General features: G+C 44.8%; 1 protein-coding gene across 1 annotated transcript in view; it reads left to right on the top strand.

Moving 5' to 3' along the window:
• The window catches only part of LOC138638918 (zinc finger protein 665-like), a 76,437-nt gene that overhangs the window by 14,261 nt on the left and 45,328 nt on the right, over positions 1 to 16,848 (top strand). The window contains exon 2 of the mRNA XM_069728666.1: positions 4,202 to 4,354. Coding sequence (XP_069584767.1) covers positions 4,277 to 4,354 — 78 coding nt within the window. The 5' untranslated portion in view covers positions 4,202 to 4,276. The remainder of the gene's footprint in view (positions 1 to 4,201; positions 4,355 to 16,848) is intronic.

The following is a 16,848-nucleotide window of genomic DNA, read 5'->3' as shown; positions in this document are numbered from 1 at the left end:
GGTGACCGGTGGGTCCCAGTCTTTCTTCTTCAAACGCATCCATGGGTGCGGTGACAATCCATGGAGCATATCTGTATTCTTCGAGCCAAAGGTGTGGTGTTCTTAGCTGGCATCCTATAGAATGATATATCTGTGCCCCTCGTCATGGAGCCATGATCTGGCTGCTGTCCTGTAGACTGTTCCTGGCTTTGGATTTGTAATGAGCGTCTGGTTCTTTGAATATCTGGATGTTTTGGATGTATCTTGTTACAGAGTGTAGGGATTTCACTCACTCAGCTGCGATGGCTGACACTCAGGAGACGTGTTCCTTTAAAGTTCACTGGGTTTATTGCTCTTTGAAGAAGAATTTCTCAAGGGAATTGCCTCAGGATAGCGTGTGGCGTAGTCCAGGATGACTAATATATACTGATGGCCCCGGGCTGATTTAACTAAGGGACCGACCAAGTCCATGGCAATTCTCTCGAATGGCACCTCAATAATGGGCAGTGGCACAAGGGGGTTCCGGAAATGAGGAGTGGGAGCAGTTAGCTGACATGTAGGGCAGGACCTGCAATAGTTCACTATTTCCCGGTGGCAGCCAGGCCAATAGAACCTCTGCACAACCCGTTCCTGCGTTTTTTTCCACCCCTAGGTGTCCACCCAAGATGTGTGAATGGGCCATGTCCAACACCTTCCGTCTATATGGACCCGGCACTACCAACTGCTCTACCAACTCCTCCCTTATTTTCGTGACCCGGTACAACAACTCCCTGCTCATTAGAAAATGGGGAAATCTTGTGTCTGCCCACGGCTCCTGTACCACCCCGTCAATAACTGTGACATTATTAAAGGCTTCCCTCAGAGTGGGGTCCCTATGTTGGGCAGTCCCAAAATTTTCACCGGATACCTCTAACTCCAGAATGTCAGATGCAGGGGACACTTCCTCCTCATCTCCAGCCAGGACACAAAAAGGAAATCTGTCTGACTCTGGGTGTGGCACCACCCTTCCCGGGTTCACTGGTTCCCTACTCTTGCTAGGGAGCTCAGAACCTTTCCCCCACAAATCCCAAAACAAACAGAAATCCCGGCCAATAATTATAGGGTGCAACAAGTCCTGAACGACGCCGACTATGTGGGACTCCGTGCCACATGTCGTTTCAATGTTCACACTGGCCACAGGGTAGTCCTTTGCATCACCATGTATGCACCGCACTCCGACCTTCTTTCCCGGGAGCAGGTGGAGAGGAAAAGTGGCCCTCACCAGGGTCACTAGGCTCCCCGAGTCTAACAGTGCCGTTACTGCTTGACCGTTCACCTTCACGGGACATGCTTGAGGTCCCTCGTTGGGCGGAGAGTTCACACTGCAAGCTGGATACGCATAGTATGAACAACGACGTCCCATGCTGCAGTCCATCTGCTCAGTGGTTTGGGAACAACGGGCAGCTATATGTCCTGGCTTGTGGCACCTCCAACAAATAATATCACCCGTGGGGACCTTGGGCACCACCTCCCCCGCCCTTTGTGACCTTGGACGCACCACCCCTTTTTGGGACTCAGCTGCCTTCTGGGATCCCCAGTACGGCATGGGCTGCCTCCCGAAGGAGCCTTCCAACCCTTGGTACCTCTCAACCAGTCCGATCAGCTCGTCGGCATTCTGGGGATCACCCTGGGAAACCCAAGACTGTATAGGCCTCGGGAGGGAATGGACAAACCGATCCATCATCACCCGTTCTACCATCTGTGCAGGCGCAGAGGACTCTGGCTGCAGCCATTTCTGGACCAGGTGCAACAGATCAAACATTTGGGAACGAGGTGGTTTGTCCCGGTGATAGCCCCAGGAGTGAACTCGCTGTGCCCTGACAGTCAGTGTCACCCCCAAACGTGCGAGAATCTCGGCTTTCAATTTGTGATACTCTTTGGCATCCTGCAAGGTCAAATCATAGTACGCCTTCTGGGGTTCTCCCGTCAGGTATGGCGCAAGTACCTCTGCCCACTGCTCTGGCGGAAGTTTTTCCCTCTCAGCGACCCTCTCAAACACCGTCAGGAAGGCCTCAACATCATCCCCGGGAGTCATTTTCTGCAATGCGCGTCTTACCGTTTTCCGGACGTGGGTGTCATCAGCCAAACCTGGGGTTGGGGCGCTCGCCTTGCCCTGGATGGCGGTTGCCAGAAGCTGCATCTGCTGCTGATGCTCCTGCTGGCTCTGCTGCATCTGCTGCCGTTGCTCCTGCTGGCTCTGCTGCATCTGCTGCTGGCTCTGTTGTAACTGCTGCCGTTGCTCCTGCTGGCTTTGTTGCATCTGCTGCCGTTGCTCCTGCTGGCTCTGTTGTATCTGCTGCATCAACAGCCTGTTGGTCTCTTGCTGCCTTTTCTCCTGCTGTGACTGCATCTGGACCAATTGTTTCAGCAGGTCCTCCATTTTCTCCGGCAATGCTTGCTGGCTTGCAACAGCCTTGACCCAGGACATTCAAAATAAACTCACGTCTCCGCTGGGAACGCTGCCCGCATTCTCCACCAATTGTAGGGATTTCACTCACTCAGCTGCGACGGCTGACACTCAGGAGACGTGTTCCTTTAAAGTTCACTGGGTTTATTGCTTCATAAACCATGTGGCAAACAACAGAAAACAAATAGCCTTTGGTTCAGGTAAAGAAAAACAAGTGTCCAGTTCATCCGGCTCAGTCCTGAAGCCGTAACACACTCAGGAGGGTTTCACCTCCACACATACCTACCTGTGTTAAGCATTAGGCTTTCTTTTATATGTCTAACCACACCCAGAACCCATCACATGACCAGACATGTGGTTGTGACATCACCACAGGTCCTGAAACACATATAGGTAGCCATGGTTACATCACAGCAACAAGCCATCTATAAGACACATATCTCCCATCGATTAGACATCCTTTAGCCACGCTACAAGAGGCATATCTCCTTTTTATAGTTCTCAACTGTTCTTCAAACCATCATCCACAGGTGAAGGGGTGATGACATTAATATGCACTGTTTGATTATTTAATCTATTTGCATAGGTTTTCCTCCTGTTTTGCAAGACAACACACTTCATGGCCTGGTGTAATGTGTAATCAACATATCAACAAACATCATTGTTCAGCTACCATGCATTCCTGTTATGCAAAGATAACAGTACAATAAACTTGGAGCTGATATAAGAGGTAAATAACAACCATTCATCAATTTACAAATATCAACTTAACCTACAAGAAGATTCAACATTTCAGACTATTGAACAACAAGAAAGAAACACATCAATTCAAAAGTCAACATATAGAAAACAGTCTATTCCTCCTGGTTTACTGAAAATAAACGTCTGGTTAATTAAGATAAAATTCAGTGCTGTCACAATATTGTTCCCCAGGCCATCGCCCCTGCCATTATTGTAGACCTTGGCAGCACCTGGGTGATATGGGACATGAGGCAACATATTTCCCGGGAATTGGATGAGCTGATATGAAGATCATAGCATCTAATGTAAATGATTGGAGAAAAGATGTTTTGGTATCTAATCCCATCTGAGCCTCTGGTGCTGGAGATACTGTGTCACCCCAACAAGCTCCAGAAATGGCTGGAGAACAACGTCTCTGACCAGGTCGCTCAGTTCGTCTACATCATCTCTATAGGTTCAGTGACTGGTGGTGTCTGTACAGACGCGGTATAGAGCCGGCTGTGTGCCGGGCATGTTTCCAGCCAGTGCTCTGTATAGTGAGTGGTGAGTGAAGCCGCTCCGTGCACGTACCTGGGACTGAGTGCTGGAAATCTCAGGGGACAAAATAGGTTTATTTCTTTTAAGTAAAACAACCGAGCAGCAACGTCACCTTATTCACCCACAGATCACCCCTGAAATGGTAGAAATAGCGTTCTCCAAGTGGACAGGTTCACTAGAGGCAAAGACTGAGGGATGTGATGAAACCGCGCAGATACAGGGAGAGACTTTATTAGTTATACAGGTACGGATTCTGCTATGTGCCATCATATTCGAGGCCACTAAACTTCTACAGGGACCCCCTATATTCATGAAGACCATAAGGAACCGAGGCTTCAGATGTCTTTATAGGATGGTGGAAAGCACAAGCCTGGTCCTAACAGGTGGAAAGTCTCACCTGATGGACAGGTGTAAAATACCTAATAATAATCTGTGAATGTCACTGTGCAATGAGATCAGATCTGTATGTGACTGACGATGTCCTTGTATGATTTACAGCCTCCTGTCATAAAGACACCGAAGAACCAGATCCATTCACACCACCAAGATTTATCCCCGAATGACGAACCAGACATGGACGAAGACGAGAACAACATTTCCAGAAGAATCATAGACTTCACCTTAGAGATCATCTCCCTGCTGAGCGGAGAGGTAAACTCTTCTATATATCTATTATTATCTGCTGAGTGGAGAGGTAAACTCTTCTATATTTCTATTATTATCTGCTGAGTGGAGAGGTAAACTCTTCTATATTTCTATTATTATCTGCTGAGTGGAGAGGTAAACTCTTCTATATTTCTATTATCTGCTGAGTGGAGAGGTAAACTCTTCTATATTTCTATTATCTGCTGAGTGGAGAGGTAAACTCTTCTATATTTCTATTATTATCTGCTGAGCGGAGAGGTAAACTCTTCTATATTTCTATTTTTACTCTTCGTCACGACAGCACCCCACATGAGAGAGAGGGATCCGCCCATAGGAACAGGAAACTTACAGAATAAAAGGAGGCGGTCCCCTCTCCTCCTCAGTTTAGGTTTCCTGTTCCTATGGGAATCCCAGGACGTACCTACAGAAGATCCCTGGGCCATGCACCCGCCTGCGTCAGTCTCTGTAAGGAACGGCAGGGGCTGCGGTTCCAGTAGCAGCGGCGGGGGAGCCACTGTTTTCAGCCTGCCCCCTCGTCTGATTGATGGTCCGGGTTCGGTGCCGCTGGTCCGCCCGGCTCCATGAGGACGCGCGCGCTCAAGCGGCCGGCTAAATGAAGCAGCCACCGCATGGAGAGATGAGCGGCGCGTCTAACCCGGAAGTCGCTGGAGCACTTCCGGGTTCGGGCCGGGGAGGCAGGAGATTTGGCGCCATATTCAAAAGCTGCAGCGCTACTGTCGGCCGGTGTGTGGATGTGAGTATGGCTTCACCGGCCGACGAAACGCACCTTGTGGTACCAGAGCGCTCTCCTAGTAAGGAGAAAAGCGCCAGGAGCAGCACTAAAGATGGTGGTCGACAGGAGCGATCTTCCACCAAACAAAAAGATCCCTCAAAGAATCCGCCTCCAGATCCGGTACCTGTCAGCTTTTCTGGGTGAGTTTAAAGACTTCTCTACCTATATGCTGATGTATGTTCCTCCTATGCCCCCTTCCTTTAGTCCAGGAAAAAGGCACACAAATCCAAGCACAAAGAATGTGCTTTATGTATACAGCCCCTACCAGATTCCTATATGAAGAAGTTATGCTCAGATTGCATCATACTGACCTTGCGTCAAGAAAACATTATGACTCCATCTGACGTTAGAGCCATGATTCGGGAAGAGATGCAGGGACTGACGCAGGCTAGTAGCACTAGTTTCCGCCAACCTAGCAAGTCCCCATCTCCGGAAAATCCAGAATCAGATGAGGTGCATAAGTCCTCAGATGAGTCAGAATCTCGGCCAAGTTCATCCGAAGATGAAGGAGGGTTATGTCTGCCTAACAGCAGCGTGGACAACTTGGTGAAAGCAGTCAGAAACACGATGGGGTGTCCGGATGAAAAAGGGAAAAAGTCAGCTCAGGACATTATGTTCGCGGGGTTAGGACAAAGGAAACGTAGGTCCTTCCCCGTTGTTACCACTGTAAAAGAGTTAATTAAAAAGGAGTGGGACAAACAGAGCGCAAGAGGATTTTTACCATCATCCTCTAAAAGGCGATATCCCTTTAGTGACGAGGAGCTGAATACTTGGTCAAAAGTGCCAAAAGTAGATGCAGCCGTAGCCTCAACCTCGAAGCAATCGGTCTTGCCTGTGGAGGATTCAGGGATGCTAATTGACCCATTGAACCGTAAAGCAGAGGCCTTGCTTAAAAAATCTTGGGAGGCCAATACAGGGGCATTCCGACCAGCCATCTCTGCTACCTGTACGGCGAGATCGCTGCTGGTTTGGATGGAACAACTGGAGGAGCAAATCGAAGGTAGAACTGCAAGAGACTCCATTCTACCAAAGATCCCTCTAATGAAGGAGGCTGTAGCATTCCTGGCAGACGCCTCAGTAGATTCGCTACGCCTAGCAGCCAGGTCAGCCGGCTTAATAAATACAGCCCGGCGAGCACTCTGGTTGAAGAACTGGAAAGGGGACGCACAAGCAAAGGCAAAGCTTTGTGCGCTCCCCTGCCAGGGTGAGTTCCTTTTCGGAAAGACTCTGGATGGGATCTTAAATAAAGCAGGAGAACGGAAGAAGGGTTTTCCTAATCAATATCTTCCGTCTTACAGGAGAGCATTCAAGAGACGCCCCTTTTCCAGGAAACCGTTTGAGCAAAGGGATCGCTGGGAAGCGAAAGACCCTAAGCAAAAAGGAGCTCTGTTTACCGGATCTTACAACTCAAAACGTGGCAAGTACCGCTAACCTTGAAGTGGGCGGCAGGTTAAAAAAATTTTCTATCCAAGTGGGAACATATAACATCCAGCCGTTGGATTCTGGACATTATAAGAGATGGTCTAAAATTAACATAGTAACATAGTTAGTAAGGCCGAAAAAAGACATTTGTCCATCCAGTTCAGCCTATATTCCATCATAATAAATACCCAGATCTACGTCCTTCTACAGAACCTAATAATTGTATGATACAATATTGTTCTGCTCCAGGAAGACATCCAGGCCTCTCTTGAACCCCTCGACTGAGTTCGCCATCACCACCTCCTCAGGCAAGCAATTCCAGATTCTCACTGCCCTAACAGTAAAGAATCCTCTTCTATGTTGGTGGAAAAACCTTCTCTCCTCCAGACGCAAAGAATGCCCCCTTGTGCCCGTCACCTTCCTTGGTATAAACAGATCCTCAGCGAGATATTTGTATTGTCCCCTTATATACTTATACATGGTTATTAGATCGCCCCTCAGTCGTCTTTTTTCTAGACTAAATAATCCTAATTTCGCTAATCTATCTGGGTATTGTAGTTCTCCCATCCCCTTTATTAATTTTGTTGCCCTCCTTTGTACTCTCTCTAGTTCCATTATATCCTTCCTGAGCACCGGTGCCCAAAACTGGACACAGTACTCCATGTGCGGTCTAACTAGGGATTTGTACAGAGGCAGTATAATGCTCTCATCATGTGTATCCAGACCTCTTTTAATGCACCCCATGATCCTGTTTGCCTTGGCAGCTGCTGCCTGGCACTGGCTGCTCCAGGTAAGTTTATCATTAACTAGGATCCCCAAGTCCTTCTCCCTGTCAGATTTACCCAGTGGTTTCCCGTTCAGTGTGTAATGGTGATATTGATTCCCTCTTCCCATGTGTATAACCTTACATTTATCATTGTTAAACCTCATCTGCCACCTTTCAGCCCAAGTTTCCAACTTATCCAGATCCATCTGTAGCAGAATACTATCTTCTCTTGTATTAACTGCTTTACATAGTTTTGTATCATCTGCAAATATCGATATTTTACTGTGTAAACCTTTTACCAGATCATTAATGAATATGTTGAAGAGAACAGGTCCCAATACTGACCCCTGCGGTACCCCACTGGTCACTTCGACCCAGTTAGAGACTATACCATTTATAACCACCCTCTGCTTTCTATCACTAAGCCAGTTACTAACCCATTTACACACATGTTCCCCCAGACCAAGCATTCTCATTTTGTGTACCAACCTCTTGTGCGGCACGGTATCAAACGCTTTGGAAAAATCGAGATATACCACGTCCAATGACTCACCGTGGTCCAGCCTATAGCTTACCTCTTCATAAAAACTGATTAGATTGGTTTGACAGGAGCGATTTCTCATAAACCCATGCTGATATGGAGTTAAACAGTTATTCTCATTGAGATAATCCAGAATAACATCCCTCAGAAACCCTTCAAATATTTTACCAACAATAGAGGTTAGACTTACTGGCCTATAATTTCCAGGTTCACTTTTAGAGCCCTTTTTGAATATTGGCACCACATTTGCTATGCGCCAGTCCTGCGGAACAGACCCTGTCGCTATAGAGTCACTAAAAATAAGAAATAATGGTTTATCTATTACATTACTTAGTTCTCTTAGTACTCGTGGGTGTATGCCATCCGGACCCGGAGATTTATCTATTTTAATCTTATTTAGCCGGTTTCGCACCTCTTCTTGGGTTAGATTGGTGACCCTTAATATAGGGTTTTCATTGTTTCTTGGGATTTCACCTAGCATTTCATTTTCCACCGTGAATACCGTGGAGAAGAAGGTGTTTAATATGTTAGCTTTTTCCTCGTCATCTACAACCATTCTTTCCTCACTATTTTTTACTAATTAGAATTTTTTAGAATCCCTTGGGATTCTTTTATAATAACATCACCAAAGGGACAAGAACAACAAGAGGCTCTAGAGTCCAAGATCATATCTCTTCTATCTAAAAAAGTGTTGGTGGAGGTTCCCCAAGATCAAAAAGGAAAGGGATTCTACTCCCCTTTGTTTTTGATCAAAAAACCAGATGGTTCATTCAGAACCATCATAAATCTCAAAAAATTAAATTCCTTTTTTTATAATCGGACTTTTAAAATGGAATCTATTAGTTCTGCCATCAAGCTCTTGTTTCCTAGGTGTGTCATGGCCGGAATAGACCTAAAAGATGCCTACTATCATCTTCCCATACATGCCGAACACCAGCAGTACCTAAGGGTAGCGGTCATCCTGGCAGGACAGGTTTGTCACTTTCAGTATGTAGCAATGCCCTTTGGGCTTTCTATGGCTCCCCGCATCTTTACAAAGGTGATCCTGGAAGTGATGGCTCACTTACGCCAGCAGAACACTCTCATAATACCCTACCTGGATGATTTTCTTGTTATCGGAAATTCCATATCCCAATGTGAAATGCGGTTATCTAATGCGATCTCATCCTTGCAGGATCTAGGTTGGATCGTGAATTACGAAAAATCCAGGTTGAATCCAGACACCATCCAGATATTTCTGGGAATTCAATTAGATTCAGTAAGTCAGAGAAGTTTTCTGCCACAGTCAAAGAGAATAATTATACAATCAAAGGTGTCAGAGGCAATGTCAAAACCCTGCATGACCCTGAGAAAGGCCATGTCCTTACTAGGATCACTGTCCTCATGTATACCAGCTGTGCTGTGGGCTCAATATCATACCCGTCAATTGCAGTATGAAATATTATCCATCCAAAAGGAAGTACGACATTTAGAGAGTAAAATTACTCTTTCCAGTGATGTGATTGAATCCCTAAGCTGGTGGTTAGACATGGATCACCTTTCAGGGGGTGTACCATGGATGATAAATCCCTCAAACAATTATCACTGACGCCAGCCCTGTGGGTTGGGGCGCACATATGGAAGATAGTCTGATCCAAGACACCTGGAATCAGGCAGAGCTGGTGTGTTCTTCAAATTGGAAAGAGTTAAAAGCAGTAGAATATGCCCTAAGTCATTTTCTTCCACAGGTTCAGGGAATGCATGTGAGAGTTCTGTCGGACAATTCCACCACAGTGGCGTACATAAACCATCAGGGAGGTACGCGATCAGGAACCCTGATGAACGTAGCAGCAAACATCCTCCAGTTGGCAGAGTTTCATCTTCCATCCTTAACAGCCCTGCATATCAAGGGGGCAGAAAACACCAAGGCGGACTACCTCAGTCGAAACAGGCTACGACAAGGGGAATGGTCGTTAAACAAGGACATATTCAACATGATAACAAAAGCATGGGGCGTACCCCAAATAGATCTGTTCGCCACAAGAGACAACAGACAGGTAAAGAGATTTGCTTCCCTGAACCTCATCGATCACCCAGACATGTTAGACTCTCTTCACCATCCTTGGAGCTTCAAGCTAGCGTACGCCTTCCCTCCAATGTCTCTGATACCTCTAGTGATCAGGAAGATCAGGAGGGACCAAGCCAGAGTAATCCTGATTGCGCCCTTCTGGCCAAAAAGACCATGGTTCTCATGTCTCCAGAGCATGTCTCTATGCGATCCATGGATCCTTCCTTTACACAAGGAACTGCTGTCTCAGGGCCCATTTTTCCACCCGCAAGTGAAAGGTCTTCACTTGACGGCGTGGAATTTGAGAGGCAGTTATTAAAGTCAAGAGGGTTCTCAGAACAACTGATTAACACCCTGATGTTGAGTAGGAAAAGATCTACCACCCTATTATACAGTAGGGTATGGAAAAAGTTCTTAGATTTTCATACAAGACCATTCTCTAGGCAGATTCCGATAGTTCCGATTCTAGAGTTCCTACAAAAAGGTAGAGAATTAGGTTTATCGGTGAACACCCTAAAGGTTCAAGTCTCAGCTTTAGGAGCCTTGTATGGAGACAACATAGCAGCTAACAAGTGGGTCTCCAGGTTTATCAAATCCTGTGAACGTTCCAATCCGGTCCATATTCCCCGTCTACCTCCGTGGGATTTGAATTTAGTCTTAGAAGCCTTAACTGACTCCCCATTTGAGCCACTAGATGCCATACCTCTAAAGGTCCTAACATACAAAGTCGCCTTATTGGTAGCCCTAACCTCAGCTAGAAGGGTTAGTGACATCCAGGCCCTATCGGTAGACCCACCTTTCTTAATGGTATTTCAGGATAGAATTGTCCTAAAACCTGATCCCTCATACCTCCCTAAGGTAGCATCCATCTATCACAGATCTCAGGAAATAATTCTGCCTTCCTTTTTTAATACACCTGTAACCCCAGAACAACATAAGTTGCACACCTTAGATGTCAGAAGAGCCATCCTGACGTATTTAGAGAGGTCTCAGACATGGAGGCAGAGTAGGGCTCTGCTTGTCTCCTTTCAGGGCCGCAAGAAGGGACATGGGATCACAAAGGCTACCATTTCTCGATGGATCAGAGAAGCTATCTGTCTGGCCTACACATCGAGAGGCGAAATCCCGCCAGTGGGGATAAAAGCGCATTCCACGTGGGCCATGGCTTCCTCTTGGGCGGAACATGCGGATGTACCGATCCATATGATATGTAAGGCCGCAACCTGGTCCACACCTTCTACCTTTTACAACCATTACAGACTTGACCTTTCTGCTTCCTCTGATTTGACCTTTGGTAGAGCTGTTCTTAGTACAATAATCCCACCCAAATAATGAATCTCTGAAAATCTCTCGTGGGGTGCTGTCGTGACGAAGAGTAAAAAGTCGGATTACGTACCGGTAATGCTCTTTTAATGAGTCCACGACAGCACCCATGTATTACCCTCCCTAAATTCTGCACAGTTCTTTCCTTTAAGTTCAAAAAAGTAATGTTTGTATAGGGTTAAGAATTTTATGTTACTGAATAAGAATGAATACTAACACTTTTGCGGTTCCCTTTTTATACTCTGTAAACTAAACTGAGGAGGAGATGGGACCGCCTCCTTTTATTCTGTAGGTTTCCTGTTCCTATGGGCGGATCCCTCTCTCTCATGTGGGGTGCTGTCGTGGACTCATTAAAAGAGCATTACCGGTACGTAATCCGGCTTTTCTGCTGAGTGGAGAGGTAAACTCTTCTATATTTCTATTATTTGCTGAGTGGAGAGGTAAACTCTTCTATATTTCTATTATCTGCTGAGTGGAGAGGTAAACTCTTCTATATTTCTATTATTTGCTGAGTGGAGAGGTAAACTCTTCTATATTTCTATTATCTGCTGAGTGGAGAGGTAAACTCTTCTATATTACTATTATCTGCTCAGCGGAGAGGTAAACTCTTCTATATTTCTATTATCTGCTCAGCGGAGAGGTAAACTCTTCTATATTTCTATTATTATCTGCTAAGTGGAGAGGTAAACTCTTCTATATTTCTATTATTATCTGCTAAGTGGAGAGGTAAACTCTTCTATATTTCTATTATTATCTGCTAAGTGGAGAGGTAAACTCTTCTATATTTCTATTATTATCTGCTAAGTGGAGAGGTAAACTCTTCTATATTTCTATTATCTGCTGAGTGGAGAGGTAAACTCTTCTATATTTCTATTATTATCTGCTGAGCGGAGAGGTAAACTCTTCTATATTTCTATTATTATCTGCTGAGCGGAGAGGTAAACTCTTCTATATTTCTATTATCTGCTGAGTGGAGAGGTAAACTCTTCTATATTTCTATTATTATCTGCTGAGTGGAAAGGTAAACTCTTCTACATTTCTATTATCTGCTGAGTGGAGAGGTAAACTCTTCTATATTTCTATTATTATCTGCTGAGCGGAGAGGTAAACTCTTCTATATTTCTATTATTATCTGCTGAGTGGAGAGGTAAACTCTTCTATATTTCTATTATTATCTGCTGAGCGGAGAGGTAAACTCTTCTATATTTCTATTATTATCTGCTGAGTGGAGAGGTAAACTCTTCTATATTTCTATTATTATCTGCTGAGTGGAGAGGTAAACTCTTCTATATTTCTATTATTATCTGCTGAGCGGAGAGGTAAACTCTTCTATATTTCTATTATTATCTGCTGAGTGGAGAGGTAAACTCTTCTATATTTCTATTATTATCTGCTGAGCGGAGAGGTAAACTCTTCTATATTTCTATTATTATCTGCTGAGTGGAGAGGTAAACTCTTCTATATTTCTATTATCTGCTGAGTGGAGAGGTAAACTCTTCTATATTTCTATTATTATCTGCTGAGTGGAGAGGTAAACTCTTCTATATTTCTATTATCTGTTGAGCGGAGAGGTAAACTCTTCTATATTTCTATTATCTGCTGATTGGAGAGGTAAACTCTTCTATATTTCTATTATCTGCTGAGTGGAGAGGTAAACTCTTCTATATTTCTATTATGATCTGCTGAGCGGAGAGGTAAACTCTTCTATATTTCTATTATTATCTGCTGATTGGAGAGGTAAACTCTTCTATATTTCTATTATCTGCTGAGTGGAGAGGTAAACTCTTCTATATTTCTATTATTATCTGCTGAGTGGAGAGGTAAACTCTTCTATATTTCTATTATCTGCTGAGTGGAGAGGTAAACTCTTCTATATTTCTATTATGATCTGCTGAGCGGAGAGGTAAACTCTTCTATATTTCTATTATTATCTGCTGAGTGGAGAGGTAAACTCTTCTATATTTCTATTATTATCTGCTGAGTGGAGAGGTAAACTCTTATATATTTCTATTATTATCTGCTGAGTGGAGAGGTAAACTCTTCTATATTTCTATTATTATCTGCTGAGTGGAGAGGTAAACTCTTATATTTTTCTATTATTATCTCCTACCTCTAAGACCTCTCTTACAACCCTTCCTTATCCGGGGGGCCGATTATTTGGAGAAAAATTGTATCAGCTCATTTCTGATACAACAGGAGGAAAAAGCAATTTTCTTCCACAGCAGAAGATTAAGCAGCCTTTTCGTCGTCCGTTCCAGACTCGCTTTAAGCCCTTTCGCAATACCAGGTAGACCCCAACGTCAAATCCCGCTACTCCAGGGTGACCCAATCAGGACAAAGATCATCAGATCTCATACAGGGCTAACGCGCTGGGAAGACTGCGATCTCAGGGGAAGGGGAGCTAGGTCCCATAGGTTTTCGGCCAAATGACTGGAGTTGGCCTCTGGTCCCCGCCGACAAAGTAGGCGGCCGCCTACTCTTTTTTTCACCAGTCCTGGCTTACTGTGGTTCATGACAGATGAGTTAGGCTAGTTTCACATTTGCGTTTAAATCCGCAGCGTTTAATCCGCATCCGCAAGTGGTGGAAAAAACGCATATAAACGCGGGGGTTTTTAGACGCATGCGGCTACAAAAATGCCGCGTTTGTATGCGTTTATCTGCGTTTTTCCTGCGTTTGCGTTTTTGGTGCGCATGATGAGAAATTTCACAAGAGAAAAATCTAGATAACCAGACACCGCCAATGGAACTACAGAGGGCGTGTATTATGGGATTTCTTTATTTAGACCCCTGAACAGCTGTAATCTTCAGATTTTGCTCCTGTATCCTGTGTCATGATGGATCTTCGCATGGAGAGCTTTTATTTCAACCTGGATTTAAGCATCAAGCTGTTTCTTGTCTGTGCTTTTGCTTGGGAGCAAGACAGAAATCGCGAAAGATGGAGAAGGAGACAACGTAGGAGATACCCCATTATCGAACTACGTGGGAACCGTGGAGCCTATCACACGCTGTATGGCGAGCTTAATGCCAACCCAGAGAAATTCCATGAATATACAAGGATGTCGCAAGACTTGTTCCGGGATTTGCTTGCTCGTGTTTAAGGAGCCATACGGAGACAGGACACCCAGCTCCGAAGCGCGATTCCACCAGAGGAACGTCTGCTGGTTACATTAAGGTACGTTCCAAATCTAAACCAATGACAGTCCAAATTCTGTGTTTTCTGACATGTATGTTTTGGGTATTTTCCTTTCTTTAGTGTAACCACACCATAAATAGAATAGATTGTAATTTTTTTTGTGTTTGTTTTTCTTCCAGATTTCTGGCCACCGGAGAGAGTTTATCATCCCTCCACTTCCAATACTGGCTTGGAATATCCACCCTGTCCGGAATAGTTGCGGACACCTGCCGGGCTTTGTGGAATGTACTCCGGGATGAGTTTATACCCCTACCCACCTTGGACATGTGGCTTGAAATTGCGGAAAAATTCTGGAATGTGTGTGATTTCCCCAACTGTTTAGGAGCGGTGGATGGAAAGCACATTCGCATTATCAAACCTGCCAGAACAGGATCGGAGTACTTCAATTACAAAAAATATTTTTCTATTGTGCTCATGGCAATAGCTGATGCGGACTGTCGCTTCATCGCCGTGGACATTGGAGCTTTTGGCCGTGGCAATGATTCCCAGACTTTCAAGAACTCCGATATGGGCTGCCGTGTGTATGGCAAAAATTTCAATTTACCCCCGCCACAGCTTCTCCCCAACACTCAAGGCCCACCGATGCCATTTGTTATTGTTGGGGATGAGGCCTTTCAGATGTGTGAAAACCTACTGAAGCCATATTCCAGTCGTGACTTGGACCACACTAAAAGCATTTTTAACTACAGACTGACCAGGGCCCGAAGAACAGTAGAGTGCACCTTTGGCATTCTGGTCGCTAAATGGCGCATTCTTGCATCAGCCATAAATCTAAAAGTGGAGACAGTCGACGAGGTGGTCAAAGCCTGTGTGGTTCTGCACAATTACATAATGACTAAGGAGCGACCCAACATTGAACTGGATGAACCAGTTGCCCACCCACTGCCCGATTTCCAGCATCACCCGCTACGGTCAACTGCTGAAGTTGGTGGCATGCGGGAACAATTTGCTGCATTTTTTGATTCTGATATTGGACGTGTGTCATGGCAGAACAATGTTGTGTAAATGTCCTGTTGTAATTTTATCTGTACAAGTACTTTTCTTAAATGTTAATAGTTTTTTTCATTAATAAACTTTATTTTTGGTTGTGTTGACCGTGTCTCCTATGTTTTTCCTCTACAAACCAAGTCTGTCCTAAAACTGGCAGTATTTGGTCTGTATTTAATATCAGTATTTGTAATCCAAAACCAGGAGTGGGTGATAAAGGCAGAGGTGCTAGTTATTATGCTAATATCATAATTTACCTCTAATTGTTCCACTCCTTGTTTTGGCTTACAAATACTGATATAAAACACTGACCATAGTGCTAGTGTGACGGCAGCCATGTTGCTTTATTGGTAAACTTGTTGACGTCATTGCGTCCTGATTCTGTTCTGCAGTATCCATTGGACACAGACTGAAGAGACAATGACTGTCACACTAAAGAGATCTATAGTCATCAAGTCAGGTGTCAGAAATAATGAATTCATGATGCACATATAACAGCCTCATGAATTCACTATTTCTGTCACTTGTGCAGGTGAGCATAGATATGCCGTGTGTGACCACCATTGTTCCTTCAGTTTGTGGGGAATAGATTATGTACACAGAAGAGAAAATGGAGGTTATACAAGGCAGTTATCTACTCAACAGGTCAGGTGTCCTAACTAATACGTTTTTGGACACCTGACCTGTTGAGTACAGTTCTGCATTGTATTTCCACCATTTTCTCTTCAGACTGCTACACTAGTCACAGACTAAGCAGAAAGAAGAGATTATGGAGATAATACATCTATTATTTTTTGGCCCACCTCATATCTCTATACTAAAGACACACAAAGCTGCAGTCTTTTATTTGATAACTACTGGAGATATGATGTGGCCAAAAAATAAAGTGTGTGGCGAAGTTTCTTATTTGGCGCACGGTGTGTGTTGCCGGCTGCGAAAGACACAATAAACCAAACATAATTGGGGCAAAAAAAATTGTATTTATTTTTTAACAACAAAAATATTTATTTAACTGCGCCGGCTTGGGGTAGAGTGATGTAAACGGGGGGGGGGGGGGGGGGGTGACGCACTGAGGCCTGGCTAACCGTGGGCGACGCATAGGTGGCAGGAGAAGGAGCAATGAAACTAGTGGGGTCTGGTAGTTCGGGGATGGGGCTTGACACACGAGAGGCTTGAGACGCACTGGAAGGGTGAGACAAACCTGACATTACAGACACACTGGGAGGTGAAGGGGGAGGAATACGAAGAGTCCGTTGTTTTTTTTTTGTTTGTTTTTTTGTGATTGCCGGGTTCTGGGAAGCCTCGGTGGGCTCATATGTCTTTGCATGGTCGTGGTGGGTGACCTGTCAGGGTCCGGCTGCACTGTGTCAGAGTCAATAGTGCTCGTAGAGCGTGCAGCCATGCCATAGTCCATTGTGCTCGTAGAGT

The sequence above is a fragment of the Ranitomeya imitator genome, chromosome 5 (genome assembly GCF_032444005.1).
Source record: "Ranitomeya imitator isolate aRanImi1 chromosome 5, aRanImi1.pri, whole genome shotgun sequence".
NCBI classification, from domain to species: Eukaryota; Metazoa; Chordata; class Amphibia; order Anura; family Dendrobatidae; genus Ranitomeya; species Ranitomeya imitator.
The sequence above is the reverse complement of the archived record's forward strand: the minus strand, read 5'-3'. Positions and strand labels throughout refer to the sequence as shown.